The sequence below is a fragment of the Bidens hawaiensis genome, unplaced genomic scaffold, assembly GCF_021521415.1.
Source record: "Bidens hawaiensis isolate Kalapana, Puna unplaced genomic scaffold, B.hawaiensis_p1.1 tig00009657_1, whole genome shotgun sequence".
In the NCBI taxonomy this organism is placed as follows: domain Eukaryota; kingdom Viridiplantae; phylum Streptophyta; class Magnoliopsida; order Asterales; family Asteraceae; genus Bidens; species Bidens hawaiensis.
In genome coordinates this window covers 285428-299233 of record NW_027491723.1, presented here as the reverse complement: position 1 = coordinate 299233, position 13806 = coordinate 285428, and the positions used below count along the sequence as shown (strand labels likewise).

The 13806-nt window shown below is 40.6% G+C and overlaps 1 protein-coding gene across 1 annotated transcript; it reads right to left on the bottom strand.

Annotated features, from left to right (window-relative positions):
• Positions 1–1571: 1571 nt before the first annotated feature.
• On the bottom strand, positions 1572–10051 carry LOC143533230 (uncharacterized). The gene is made up of 3 exons (XM_077028077.1): positions 9458–10051; positions 8008–9229; positions 1572–1600 (listed from the first exon to the last, which is right to left on the bottom strand). The coding sequence occupies exons 2-3, from the start codon at positions 9224–9226 to the stop codon at positions 1572–1574; spliced, it is 1248 nt and encodes a 415-aa protein (XP_076884192.1). The 5' UTR covers positions 9227–9229; positions 9458–10051.
• Between the last annotated feature and the right edge of the window lie 3755 nt (positions 10052–13806).

The following is a 13806-nucleotide window of genomic DNA, read 5'->3' as shown; positions in this document are numbered from 1 at the left end:
TATACCACCCTTTCCCGTCCGGACATCGCCTTTGCAGTCAACAAGGTCTGCCAGTTTATGCAGTCTCCGACGGAGAATCATTGGTCCGCGGGAAAGCGTATATTGCGATACTTAAAGGGTACTCTCTCCCACGGCTTTCTTGTTCAGCAACAGTCTACTCAAGTTCTCCATGCCTATGCAGATTCAACCTTCAACAATCTGTCCGCTTTCTCAGATGCTGAGTGGGCCGGGTGTCCAGATGACCGTCGTTCCACTGGGGGATTTGCTATCTATTTAGGGTGTAATCTTGTCTCGTGGTGTGCACATAAACAAAAAATTGTCTCTCAGTCATCTATAGAATTGAAGTATAAAGCTCTAGCTGATGCAGTTTCTGAACTCACTTGGATACAATCCATTTTACAAGAATTAAGGGTCCCAATTCGCTCAACTCCTACATTGTGGTGTGATAATCTTGGAGTCATATACTTATCAGCCAATCCGGTATTTCATGCTCACACAAAGCAATTGATGTTGATTTCCATTCAGTTCGTGGAAGAGTCGCTAGAGGTCAACTCTCAGTACAATTCATCACTACAAATTATCAGATTGCCGACATCTTTAAAAATCCTCTGTCTACTCAACGTTTTTCTTTCTTTGATCCAAGCTAAGAGTCGCTTCCCGACCTTAGCTTATAGGGGGATGTTAGACAAGATATTATTCCATATTTAAATAATGTCTAATTGTATAGGGTCTAGTTTGTATTATTCAAGTCTATATATATCTTGTAATCTCCTTATTATTATTTACAATAACAATTATCATTCCCTCTAATTAACTTGTATGATTTCTTATTAAGATGTTCTATTTTAGTTAAAAAAATTGTTTTTTAATGTGAGCTTTTTGCGCTTATCACCTGGGCGCTAGGCCCAGCCTCAACGCTTTCAAGCGCTTATCGCATTTGATAACTTTGATTTAAATAATCTGAGTTTGACCCGTTTATATTCAGTCAAGTTTTATAGTAACTCTTTTGAACTATTAGAAATAAAATGTTATTTGAATGAGGTGGAATATGCAAGAGTAAGTGGATACCTTTATTTAAGCGCACCGAATTCCTTGCTTACGCAAAAATGGCTCCATCTCGTGTGCGAATTGGTCCAAAGGACCTTCTTTAAGTTCCATCTGAGAAGTCAATTATCATACATACAAAATGAAGAAAACAAAATAACTTAATCCATTATCATAGTAAAGTAACATGTTACTAATAACTGAAATGCAAATACATTAAACATGTTAGTAATACGTATCAAAATCCCCATGCCATGTTCAAGTCTCGTATCGATAATCAACACACAAGCTAAACGAATAACTCTCGTTTATATTAATCAGAAAATATAACTCTAAAAACTGATTACAACTCTCAAACCCTAACTCGGTTTGACTTTTGATGAACCCTAACTCGGTTACACCAACCTCACACTAGATGAACCCTAACTCGGTTACATCTCGTGTGTGTGTGTGTCTAGATGAACCCTAACTCGGTTGCACCTCGCACCACCACCTATAATGTCTAACCATGACTTGGTTTATATAGACTAACCTAACTTGTTAGCCAGGACAATACCTATTACAATTACAATACAATTAGGAAACATAATGTAATTAGGAAACATAACCAACTATGACCTGCATGTCATTATTGGTCCCTCAAGTTCACCGACTTGTGACTTGGAGTCCGAAATTACTTCCAATAATCACCCCCTAATTTCTGACTCCATGTCTCTTTTGCCCTGTGTGATTTGACCCATGGCTTGACCTTCTCGATTTTCACAGCCATCTTGGCCTTGATTTCCCCGAAACTTTTTTTGATCCATAGATGTGTTCTTTGGCTCCACCGAACTCAACTACCTTTGTGACCCTGTCCCCGACCATTCACTCGGTCGTATGTAAATGCATAACCACTCCTTTGGCTGCAATCCCGGTCATCTAATCGAGCGAACAACTATCTTCCTTGATCTTATTTTGTTCCCGAATCAAAACACAAACACATTGTCACACCCTCAAAATCCACTAACGGAGTTTTACCGTCAGAGGGTGTGAACTAACAGGATCAGAATCATTAGTTATAATCAAACACCATGTTTAAAGTTTTCAAACAAACAAGACATTAAGTCTTAAATAAAATGCGGAAGCGTAAATTGTAAACCAAAAAGTTTGCGCCACAGGACAACTTGAAAAAGTTATTAAGATAAAAAATAAAAGAAGTTTTCAAAGCGATGGTGGTTAGCGAATGCATGTTCCTATACCGCGCGCACCGCATCGGCTACCTGAGAATAACATACTAAAAGTGTCAACACGGGGTTGGTGAGTTCACAGATTTATATAAATAAAGTGTTTGCGTTTGCGTTTACGTTTGCGTTTGCGTTTGCGTTACCAGATAGTGTTATGTCAAATATATATCAATAGGTAGCTAACCTATCAAGCATGTATTACTAACTGTTCGACACTGAAGCTGATTGTTTATCAATTGCCTTGCCACCATGTCAACCACGACCATGGTAATGTGTTAGCCAAGATTACACCCACTCGACCTACAGTCGAGTTTAGAGTTGGGTGAGGTTTGTCAAACCCAGTAGTACTACTCAACAGTGACTCACTATTATACAAATATTAACCGGTTCGATGTTATGAAGGACTTTGATTGGTTTGTTTGCCACTTAGCCTTACAAGTGATATATAAAAACTAAACAAAATCTACAGCGTTGGAGTATGTTATCTCCCCCAAATAAAAGCGTTTAAAAGAGTATAAGGGGCCTGAAACTCACCGTTTGCAAAGATAACCAAAAAGATCCAAGAAAGGTGTGTGTCACAGAAAATCCTCACTAGTGTTCTAAAAACAAAAATGAGATTTTCTAAGTATTGACTACGAGTGAGTCCCTAGACTCGACACATACAACTTATGCATGAGATGCGTTTCGTGTTTCATTTGTGAAATAAGTGCGACTCGACAAACACGTTGGTGATACATTACATGTGTGAAAAACTACTTAAGTGTCAAGTATTAACATCGTGCATTACTAGCAATTTTCCCCACAAGGGCAATTTAGTCAAAACATAGCAAACATCGATCAGTTATGCACTTTTCATTATAGTTCAAGTAATTCAGTAGCTAAATTGTCCAAGTAGATTTTCACTCGACAAGATTACTCTATTTAATAAATCCAAATATGTCAAATAAATCACGAAAAATCATCACAGAAGCAAACGTGATTTAGGTTTCTGAAAATATTTTATTATATTTTATCATATACGGTTTTATCACAATGATCTAAACATCACAGCAAACACACAGCAATCATTATCATGCGCAACAGAATGTTATTGGTTATTCCCGTTAAATAACAAATCAAATTAATGCAAGACCAGTTTGGTTAGATTCCTAACTCAAAATATTAACTTCCAGAAGTGGAACCAACCCATTTGGTCTTTTCTATTATGAGATATCTTAGTCGCAAAACAGCTTACCAGCAGGCTTCCCGAATCAGACTTGCACAACAGATTTGTAAAATAATAAAAACTAACGTTTACACGTCCAAAAATTACAAATTTGGACTCTTTAGAAACTAGACTCGACCTACTACATCATAGAATCAAAAATAACTTGAGAACATGTAATTAACATTGAGTTACAGTCATTTCAACATGAATTCAGTAGTCTGTCCGGCATCAGTTTCATCAAAGCTCAACATATCATTAACCTATGAACTATAACTCATACATACAACCCTCTAGATGCATAATTCACCAACCATGCATCTCAATTTCACTTTATACACACAGTTAGGGTTTTACTTCAAAGTTCAATTTAAGAAACATGTAATTAACAATCAACCGCAACATAACTAGTTATCAATTCACTAGCAATCATCAACAAACACATAATTAAACCCTAACTCATCTTAAATCATCACTTTCAAGATTTAGGGTTTTGATTAACATGCCCAATATGATAATAAAATCATTAGAATAGCAAGAGGTGATGTTAATTACCTATCTAGAACCTTTAATCCTTCAAAACAAGCTTGAAAAAGAGGTTGTATGTGTGTGTGTGTGGCCTACGGTCGCCAAGAGAGGGGGGAGGGGAAAGATCGATCGTATGTGGGAGGGAGGGGGATTAGGGTTGTGTAATAACCTGATTATAATATTAATATATTACACTTAGCCCCCTAATCTTCTAGTTAATCAATTTCCAGCACAAGTTAGTTTATTTTCCATATGAATTAACATTATGCAAGTAAACACCATGTAGCACATAAACGTAACACATAATTATCAACTTCTTTATGATACTTATCGTTTGTTCACCAACGGTTTGAGTCGACTCATGTGTGTTTCGGTGAAATTTCGAAAGACTACTTGTGTAGTGATTGTCAAGCGTCATTTAAAACCCTAACTTAAATGTAATGAGATATGCATTACAGTTCGTGTGATCTTAAGTTTGAATTAACGGAGTTCGGATTAACGGAGTTAACCTGAAATTGACGAGTGTCACATCATTCCCATGTTGAAAGAATTTTCGTCCCGAAAATTTGAGTCAAGTCGCGATGGGTGTCTGAAAAAGGCAAAAATTTTCAGTTTGTCATATCATCCCCTAGTAGAAAGAAATTTCATCCCGAAATTTAATTCATACCTCCGGTGATTTCTGACGGTTTGTCGACTTTCGCGGTTTTCGGTGTTTGGTCAACCCTTCAAAAAGGTGAGGATACTTTTTCATCATTTGATCCTCGCGTTCCCAAGTGAACTCTGGTCCACGTCTCGAGTTCCAACGTACTTTAACGATGGGAATCTTGTTGTGTTTGAGTGTTTTGGTTTCCTAATCCAAAACTTCGACTAGTTCTTCGATGAAGCATAGCTGTTCATCAACTTGCAATTCGCCCAAAGGAACTGCTTGGGTTTTGTCAGAAAGGCATTTCTTCAAGTTGGATACATGGAATACATTGTGTACGCCACTGAGTTCCGTTGGTAAATCTAATCGGTACGCAACCGGACCAACGCGTTCAGTTATCCGGTATGGGCCAACGTATCGTGGGTTGAGTTTGTTTTGCTTTCCAAAGCGAACTACACCTTTCCAAGGTGAGACTTTCAGCAAAACCTTGTCATCCACTTGGAATTCCAGAGGTTTTCGGCGCTTGTCGGCGTAACTCTTTTGACGATCTCATGCTGCTGCCATGCAGTTTCGGATTTGGACAATCTTTTCAAAGGTTTCAGGTACTAATTCTGAACCAGTGATTTGGTAATCACCCACTTCTGCCCAGCAAAGAGGTGATCGACACTTCCGTCTGTACAACGCTTCAAACGGCGCGGCTTTAATACTAGCGTGGTAGCCGTTATTATAAGAAAACTCTACCAAGGGAAAGTGGGGTTCCCAACTTTTTCCGAAATCCTGCACGCAACATGTCTTCCAAAGTCTAAATGGTGCGTTCACTTTGCCCATCCGTTTGAGGATGGTATGCTGTGCTCATATCGTGGCGGGTGCCTAATGCGCTCTGCAGTGACTTTCAAAAATGCGAAGTGAAATGGGAATCTCGATCTGATATGATTGAGATAGGCACTCCGTGTCTAGATACTACTTCTTTCATATAGATGCGAGTCAGTCTTTCCATTTGGTCTGATTCCTTGATCGCTAAGAAATGCGCAGACTTAGTCAATCGGTCAACGATCACCCAGATGGTATCGCATCCCATCGGTGTTTTGGGTAATCCTGTGATGAAATCCATGGAAATGTGTTCCCATTTCCACGTTGGGAGTTCCGGTTGCTGTAGCAGACCAGAAGGTTTCTGATACTCCACTTTGACTCTTGCACAAGTCAAGCATTTGCTCACGTAGGTGGCAATGCCGGCTTTCATGTTCGGCCACCAATAAAGTGCGTTTAGGTCATGGTACATTTTATTCGAGCCAGGGTGAATGGAATATCAGGACTTGTGTGCTTCGTCCATCACTAGAGTTCTCAACTCTCCGTATCGAGGGACCCAAATCCGGTTTTCAAAATATCGGACCCCGTCCGATTTGGTTTCAAGCTGCTTACCCATGCCCCGCATGAGTTCTGATGGGAGGTTATCGTCTTTCAAAGCTTCGAGCTGAGCATCACGAATCTGATCATGTAAGTTAGCATGAATCGTGAGTTGTAATGCTCGCACTCGTCTATGCTTATCGGTTTCTTTTCTGCTGAGAGCATCAGCCACTACATTGTCCTTGCCCGGGTGGTACTTGATGGCACAGTCATAATTCTTAAGTAGCTCGACCCAACGACGTTGTCGCATGTTCAACTCCTTTTGATCGTAGATATGTTGGAGACTATTGTGGTCGGTGTAAATGGTAAACTTGGTACCGTACAAGTAATGTCTCCATATCTTAAGAGCAAACACCACAGCTCCGTTCCAAGTCATGGGTCGTATAGTTCTTCTCGTGTATTCGCAGTTGTCGAGAGGCATAGGCTATAACTTTCTCGAGTTGCATTAAAACGCAACCGAGACCCTGTATCGATGCATCACAGTGCACCTCAAAATTTTCTGTTCCCTCGGGGAGGGCTAGGAGCTACAAAGTTTTGTTTTCAAAAGTTGGAAAGCAGTCTCCTACGCGTCACCCCAGATGTACTTAGTACCTTTGTGTGTCAATGCGGTGAGAGGTTGGGCAATCTTCGAAAATCCCTCGATGAAACGTCGGTAGTAGCCAGCTAGTCCTAGGAATTGCCTCACCTCAGTCGGAGTCTTAGGTGCTTCCCAGTTTTTGATAGCCTCTTCCTTTCCTGGATTGACATGGATACCATTCTCATTGATCACATGCCCTAAGAAGTGAACCTCGCGAAGCCAAAATTCGCATTTTGAGAGTTTAGCGTACAGTTGTTCCTTCTTTAGCAATTCCAGGATTAACCTCAGGTGTTCTTCATGGTCGGTCTTGTTCTTGGAGTAGACGAGGATATCATCAATGAAGACAATCACAAACATTTCGAGATACGCCTTGCATACTCTGTTCATGAGGTCCATGAATATGGCAGGTGCGTTGGTTAAGCCAAAAGGCATAACCGAAAACTCATAGTGACCATACCGAGTTCTGAATGCCGTCTTTGAAATGTCTTCTTTGCGTACTCTTAGTTGATGGTAACCAGATCTCATATCGATCTTTGAGTAGTAACTCGATCCTTGAAGCTGGTCGAAAAGATCATCAATTCGGGGCAGGGGATAATGGTTCTTGATCGTCACCTTGTTCAGCTCCCGATAGTCAATGCACATGCGGAAAGTTCCTTCCTTCTTTCGAACAAATAAGACTGGGGGTCCCCATGGTGATGAGCTGAGTCGGATGAAACCTTTATCCAATAAGTCTTGTAATTGAGTAGACAATTCCTGAAGCTCCGCCGGTGCGAGCCGATACGGGGCTCGTGCTATGGGTGCCACACCGGGGGCTAAGTCGATTTGGAACTCGACTTGTCGAATGGGCGGGAGTCCAGGCAAATCCTCCGGGAAGACTTCCGGAAAATCTCGCACAATCGGTATGTCTTCGTTTCGCTTCTCCTCCGCGGGTTTCTCGACAATATGAGCTAAAATCGCCGGATGACCCTTTCATAAATATTTATGCGCCTTCATGAGGGTGATGATGCTGGTGGTCATGCCTCTCTTCTCGCCCTGTATTGAGATGGTTTCACCTGAAGGGGTAGTGATATGGACTATCTTGTCATGGCATATAATCTCAGCTCGGTTCTCGGATATCCAGTCCATGCCGACAACAACATCGAAACTACCAAGAGTAAGGGTATAAGGTCGATATCGAAGGTATGACCCGACAGTTTCAACTTACATCCCGCTAGTACATGGGTTTTTTCTATAGACTTACCGTCGGCTAATTCAAAACGAAACTTAGCATCTAACGGGGTTGGAGTTAAGTCTAAGAGTCTACTAAAGGCTTTCGATACAAAACTCCTATCAGCTTCAGTGGCAAACAAAACAGAAGCAAAACAGTCGTTCACAGGGAACTTACCGGTAACCACATTCGGATCTCTGCGGGCCTGGCTCGATCCAACGACGAAAGCTATACCTTTACCACTGCTCCCGCCACTGTTATTGCCTCCATTGTTCTCATTTTGCTTCAGTTTGGGGCAATCCTTCCTGAAGTGACCCTCTTGACCACACTCAAAGCACCCTTTCGTCGCTGTAGGCTTTTTAGGAGCACCCTTAGCCGCTAGGTCTCCCCTACAGTCCTTGGCCTGATGACCCAATTTACCGCATCGCAAACACTTGATACGGTCGCATGGGCCAGCATGGTGATAGTTGCACTTGTTGCACTTCGGATACTTTCCAGCATAGCCACTCGAACCCTGTCCGCCACCATTGTTGTTATTGTTGGAACCCTGATTATTGAAGTTCCGAGCGAGTTCAGGTTTACGGTGGTGTTGTTGCTGTGGGGGGTTCGATGATGAGGACCTAGTGTTGTCCAATTTACTCTTTCCATTCCCAAAGTTGTTGTTGTTGTTGTTGTCAGTGCTTGAGTTTTCGCGAGTTTTAGAGGTGGAACCTCTAGGTGGTAACGCACCTTGTGCCACTGCTTGGTCGGTCAGCTTGTGGGCTATTCGGATTGCTTGCTGAATAGTGGTTGGTTTAGAAGACGTCACCATACCCTGAATCTGGGGTACCAAACAATCAATATACATCTCGATTCTCTTACTTGGTGGATCTACCATCCGCGGGCACATCACTGCTAGCTCGTGAGAACGGGTGGTGTAGGATTCAATCTCAGAACCCACCATCTTCAGTGCCCAAAATTCCGACTCCAACTTCGAGATTTCCTCTCTAGGACAATACTCTTCTGGCATCATGTTCTTGTATTCCTCCCAGTTCATAGCATTTGTCAATTCCAACCCAAGAATTTGCACATTAGAGTTCCACCAGGTGAGGGCGGAATCTTGCAGTGTTCCAGCAGCAAACTTGACCCTGCTGGCTGGTGGACAGTTACACATCTCGAAAGCTGATTCAGCCTTCTCGGCCCAACCCAGGAAACCTATGGCTCCCTCAGTGTCGTCAAATGAATTAGGCTTGCAGTCTAGGTAGTTCTTGAAATTACAGACTCCGGCTTGACCTCCAGCTTGATTCTGAACATGCGCAACTAGAGCTGCCGCCGCATGGTCATTCAGTAGGGTTTGGAGTTCTGCTGCGGTTAGGTTAATGTTACCGCGACCATGACCAGCGTTTCTTCCAGACATCTCCTAGAATCACAGCATAAAATGTTAGACATGAACTCTCGGTTCATATGTAACACACCATACATATAATAAAAGGTAGGTAAGGAAGGAAAGAAAAGAAATAAAAGCATCGCATCACAACCATATAATAATCCAAATAATAATTCATGATTAAAACCATTGTATCCGCTACAAAGTATTTAAAATCAATCCTTAAAATTATAGAAAAATATAAGTTTGGATGGAGACAACCCCTCCATCTAGGTGTTATCATTCTTAGATGTCATCGTCTGAGGACACCTCTGAGTGTGCCTCCTCCTTAGCAGGCTCTTCCTCCGGTTCCTCTTCGAGTTCCTCCTCAGGTTCTTCCTCGGGTTCTGCTGCATTCGGGGTAATCTGCGCCCCTAGTGTGTCGCGGTGAGCTAGGGCTGTCGCTGCAAGGGCTCTTGCACCAAAAATCTGATCCTTCAAATCTATCATCTCTGCTTGCATTTTGTTCATTATCTTCATTTGCTGAACATAGGCATCCTGAACCTCCATAATGGCTTCGGTTATGTAGGAAATTTTCTCTCGGGCATCGATTCCATTCTCTTTCAATTCTCTCACATCTGCTCTAGTCGAGTACATAATGTCAACCTCATGCTCCACACATGATGCGAGGGCTGCGAAGGCGCGCTCCATTGGGAATGTCAGGGGTGGTAGCGTTTTAAAGGATATGGGGCAACCTGGAAGGGGTAGCGGTGGGACTTGCTCACGATAAATGATCCGCTCGACTAGACTCGGGTACCAGCTCCATTCGCCGTTCTCCTCGTACACTTCTACAGATGGGCGGTCTCTCTTCGGTACGGGGGCCATTAGTGCTGGGACTACTCGGGATGGGTATGTGTTGGGATGATGCGGTTCCTTGCCTGGGGCGCGGGACACCGAGTCGAATGATGGCGATGGCCTTGACATCCCTACATGATAATCCGTGTATGTGCGCGTATGAGTGAATGAGATAAAGAGATAAAGAAAAGAAGGACTAAATATAATATATATATATTTATATATGCAGTGCGTATAATTATAACAAATGAGTCGTTGCGGTTATAATCTAGTATGCATGCAATTCTAGTTCGCTATAACCAATGGCTCTGAAACCAAACTGTCACACCCTCAAAATCCAGTAACGGAGTTTTACCATCAGAGGGTGTGAACTAACAGGATCAGAATCATTAGTTATAATCAAACACCATGTTTAAAGTTTTCAAACCAATAAGACATTAAGTCTTAAATAAAATGCGGAAGCGTAAATTGTAAACCAAAAAGTTTGCGCCACACAGGACGACTTGAAAACCCAAGTTATTAAGATAAAAAATAAAAGAAGTTTTCAAAGCGATGGTGTTTAGCGAATGCATGTTCCTATACCGCGCGCCCCGCCTCAGCTACCTGAGAATAACATACTAAAAGTGTCAACACGGGGTTGGTGAGTTCACAGGTTTATATAAATAAAGTGTTTGCGTTTGCGTTTGCGTTACCAGATAGTGTTAAGTCAAATATATATCAATAGGTAGCTAACCTATCAAGCATGATTACTAAGTGTTCGACACCGAAGCTGACTGTTTATCAATTGCCTTGCCACCATGTCAACCACGACCATGGTAATGTGTTAGCCAAGATTACACCCACTCGACCTACAGTCGAGTTTAGAGTTGTGTGGGGTTTGTCAAACCCAGTAGTACTACTCAACAGTGACTCGCTATTATACAAATATTAACCGGTTCGATGTTATGAAGGACTTTGGTTGGTTTGTTTGCCACTTAGCCTTACAAGTGATATATAAAAACTAAACAAAATCTACAGCGTTGGATTATGTTATCTCCCCCAAATAAAAGCGTTTAAAAGAGTATAAGGGGCCGTGAAACTCACCGTTTGCGAAGATAACCAAAAAGATCCGAGAAAGGTGTGTGTCACAGAAAATCCTCACTAGTGTTCTAAAAACAAAAATGAGATTTTCTAAGTATTGAACTACGAGTGAGTCCCTAGACTCGACATATACAACTTATGCATGAGATGCGTTTCGTGTTTCATTTGTGAAATAAGTGCGACTCGACAAACACGTTGGTGATACGTTACATGTGTGAAAAACTACTTAAGTGTCAAGTATTAACATCGTGCATTACTAGCAAATATCCCCACAAGGGCAATTTATTCAAAACATAGCAAACAACGATCAGTTATGCACTTTTCATGATAATTCAAGTAATTCAGCAGCTAAATTGTCCATGCAGATTTTCACTCGACAAGATTACTCTATTTAATAAATCCTAACATGTCAAATAAATCACCAAAAATCATCACAGAAGCACACATGAGTTAGGTTTCTAAAAATATTTTTATTATATTTTTATCATATACGGTTTTATCATAATGATCAAAACATCACAGCAAACACACAGCAATCATTATCATGTGCAACAGAATGTTATTTGTTATTCCTGTTAAATGACAAATGCAATTAATGCAAGACCAATTGGGTTAGATTCCTTACTCAAAATATTAACTTCCAGAAGTGGAACCAACCCATTTGGTCTTGTATATTATGAGATATCTTAGTCGTAAAACAGCTTACCAGCAGGATTCCCGAATCAGACTTGCACAACAGATTTGTAAAATAATAAAAACTAACTTTTACACGTCCAAAAATTACAAATTTGGACTCTTTAGAAACTAGACTCGACCTACTACATCATAGAATCAAAAATAACTTGAGAACATGTAATTAACATTGAGTTACAGTCATTTAAACATGAATTCAATAGTCTGTCCGGCATCAGTTTCTTCAAAGCTCAACATATCATTAACCTATGAACTATAACTCATACATACAACCCTCTAGATGCATAATTCACCAACCATGCATCTCAATTTTACTTTACGCACACAGTTAGGGTTTTACTTCAAAGTTCAATTTCAAGAAACATGTAATTAACAATCAACCACAACATAACTAGTTATCAATTCACTAGCAATCATCAACAAACACATAATTAAACCCTAACTCATCTTAAATCATTACTTTCAAGATTTAGGGTTTTTATTAACATGCCCTATATCATAATAAAATCATTAGAATAGCAAGAGGTGATGTTAATTACCTATCTAGAACCTTTAATCCTTCAAAACAAGCTTGAAAAAGAGGTTGTATGTGTGTGTGTTTGGCCTACGGTCGCCAAGAGAGGGAGGGGGGGGGGGGAAGATCGATCGTAAGTGGGAGGGAGGGGGATTAGGGTTGTGTAATAACTTGATTATAATATTAATATATTACACTTAACCCCTATTCTTCTAGTTAATCAATTTCTATAACAAGTTAGTTTATTTTCCACATGAATTAACATTATGCAAGTAAACACCAAGTAGCACATAAACATAACACATAATTATCAACTTCTTTATGATACTTATCGTTTGTTCACCAACGGTTTGAGTCGACTCGTGTGTGTTTCGGTGAAATTTTGAAAGACTACTTGTGTAGTGATTGTCAAGCGTCATTTAAAACCCTAACTTAAATGTAATGAGATATGCGTTACAGTTCGTGTGATCTTAAGTTTGAATTAACGGAGTTCGGATTAACAGAGTTAACCTGAAATTGACGAGTGTGACACACATCCTTCCAATCAAAACATTGGCCAAAACATAACTCATTTAACCCTTATAAAAACGAACTCCAAATTTAACACGCTTGTCCAACCCCTTGCTCCAGTCCGTCGGAACAATATGAACAAATCAATTCCGAACAACTTTTCATAACCGAACCCAAGTAACAATCACGGCTTAGATCGTACCCAGAAAGCAACTCAAACAAACTTTGAATTATTTGGATTCTTACAAATTAGTTTAAAAATAATATTTTTTCTTGAATAACCTTTTGCCTTGTTGAATTATCTAATGCTTTCTTTTACCTTTATCAAATATAAACTAACAGCCGAACTTCTTTTCTCCTTGCAAAATAATTCAAACAAAAGACAAACCACAATGTTGTGTCTCTTCGTCCAAAATACACAGCCGCAAAAGGCAGAAACCTATACCTTCTTGTTCTTGTTCTGATAGTCTACGACAACCCTTCGCAGATCTAATTTCCAAACACAAAGAACGGAACCTGTTGTTGCTACCGGAACTTACAGGAGCAACCTGTCACCGCCGGTAGATGGTCCGACTGACCCGTTGCCGATTCGTAAACTCGCCGTTACAGGTCCGACTGACCTCGTGAAGAGAAACTTCGATTCGGAAACCTAACTCGGTTCCGATATACACGGACGATAACTTCTACTCAAGCCACCACTCACCACCGATCATTGTACCGTTGATCCTTCTCACCGTCGATCAAAGTTAACTCGATTATCGATTTTTTTGAACTTGGCTCTGATACCAATTCAAGTCCCGGATCGATAATCAAACACGATATAAACAAATAACTCTCGTTTATATTAATCAGAAAATATAACTCTAAAAACTGATTACAACTCTCAAACCCTAACTTGGTTTGACTCTTGATGAACCCTAACTCGGTTACACCAACCTCACACTAGATGAACCTAACTCGGTTACATCTCGTGTGTGTG